The sequence below is a fragment of the Pygoscelis adeliae genome, unplaced genomic scaffold, assembly GCF_000699105.1.
Source record: "Pygoscelis adeliae isolate BGI_AS28 unplaced genomic scaffold, ASM69910v1 Scaffold52, whole genome shotgun sequence".
Taxonomy (NCBI): domain Eukaryota; kingdom Metazoa; phylum Chordata; class Aves; order Sphenisciformes; family Spheniscidae; genus Pygoscelis; species Pygoscelis adeliae.
In genome coordinates, this window is record NW_008824285.1 from 297,257 (window position 1) to 298,973 (window position 1,717).

Consider the following 1,717-nt stretch of genomic DNA (forward strand, 5'->3'; position numbering starts at 1 on the left):
GGAGCGTGAGGGTACGGGGGGCTGTAGGCTCCGTTTGCGTAGGGAGAGTCCATTGCCTGGGGAGGAGGGAAGAGCAGAGGAAAGGTGATGGGACACAGGCAGAGGGGCTCCGGTCTGGCCCAGCAGCCGCCCGGGGAAAGAGGACTGACCCTTCCTGCAGCGTTTAACTAGGGGATTCCTTCGTCCCCAAGCTGATTTGTCCCAGTTTTAGGTTCTCCTGCTCTGACGTGGCTTTCTGCTGGCCGCTGTCAATAAACTCCTGTCTGCCTCACACTTTGGTCCCACTGCCCGCGCAGCACGCTCAGGGAGTCAGGCAGCGTCGGGGGCATTACAGGGGGATAGATTTCCCTGGAGCGTGGGAAGAGAGGGGATACACTAAGCTTGGCCCTGCTTCACTTAGCGAAGCTTTGGTCAGAAATACGCGTACGATTCTTCACAGCAAGCAGCCCTTACGAGGTTCAACCACGTCAATGTCGTCACCGACTGGTGGATGAAAAACACTCCAGGAAAGTTCATTTCCTCTTTCAGTTTGCAAACAGAAATGATGCAAGCGGACGAGATCTACCAGTTCTGGGGCCCGAGGAGCCGGGTGTTCAGATCAGCGAGCCGCAGGTCGTGCTGCAGCCGTGGGAGCAGTCGGGTTTGAGAACTTGTCGTACGAAAGGTCTGTACGTCCAGAACATTTGTGAGAATGTATCTGCATACATTCAAGTAGGCAGTGTATACTGAACGTGAGCTTCCATCTAACCACAAGGGCGACAATTAAGTGTTAGGATTTCAGGAGCTCACGGATGACTCCCTGTAGCTTTGGGCAAAGCAGTTTTTTGCCTGTGAGCTGTTTCACGGAGGAGAGATTGTATCACCTGCGTGCCCGTGCCAGGATTTATGAAAGAGCCGGCTCAAACCTACACGTCCCGTAGGATCAAAACAAACCACAGTTATGTCTGGGCAGCAGACACCCTCTCTGGAAAGAGTAAAGCCTTTCCCTTCACATAGCATTTGCGCAATGGCCCCTAAAAAAAGCTATTGCTGCAATAAGGACAACAAATAACAGATCCCGGGAAGAGCAAATCATGGGACCGGGGCACAGCGGGACCGGCAACGCTTTCTCCCCCCCTCTGCCCCGAGCTGCCGCCCTGGCGCGGCCAGCTCCTTTCCGCCGGTGGGGTCCGTCGTACAAACACCGCCGCTCACGCGGCTGGCATCTTCAGCCTGCCGTGCCCTGGAAGAGGGGGACGTGGCAGGGACTGGATCCTCGAGCCCCACGCTCACACCGGGGGAGAGGCCGTTCTGTCTGTCGGTGAAGGGCCGGGGCCGGGACAGGTCCTGGCCGGCGATGCCCAGCTCTCGCCAGTCACCTCGGCAGCAAACCAGCCAAGGATGGCGGCATTTCCCCGGTGATCCCTTTGTTAACACGCACGCCCTAGAAACGTCACCTTGAACGCGATACGAAGGTAAAACTTCACCACGTTCGTCATTTTCTGTATTTTTCTCCAGTTAAACACCCGCCCAAACCCCATGGGACGGGAGAGGAGATTTTTAACAAAAACAGATCCTCTCGGAAATCGAGCTACGAGGGCTGAGAAAACCAAACAAACCAGGCTTCAGGAGGCAAGAGCCGTGAAGATCCCGACAGCACGTCACGGCTCGGTGACGTCTCCCTGCGGCTCGGGCCGGGGGTATTTTGGGGGGACAGAGCTGGCCCGCACAGCCGGGC

General features: G+C 56.7%; 1 protein-coding gene across 1 annotated transcript in view; it reads right to left on the reverse strand.

The window, feature by feature from the left end:
- BAG4 (BCL2-associated athanogene 4) overlaps positions 1-1,520 on the reverse strand; it is a 5,014-nt gene extending 3,494 nt beyond the window's left edge. Inside the window, exons 1-2 of the mRNA XM_009318616.1 lie at positions 1,421-1,520; positions 1,195-1,358 (exon numbers count right to left, since the gene is read on the reverse strand). Coding sequence (XP_009316891.1) covers positions 1,195-1,358; positions 1,421-1,520 — 264 coding nt within the window. The remainder of the gene's footprint in view (positions 1-1,194; positions 1,359-1,420) is intronic.
- Between the last annotated feature and the right edge of the window lie 197 nt (positions 1,521-1,717).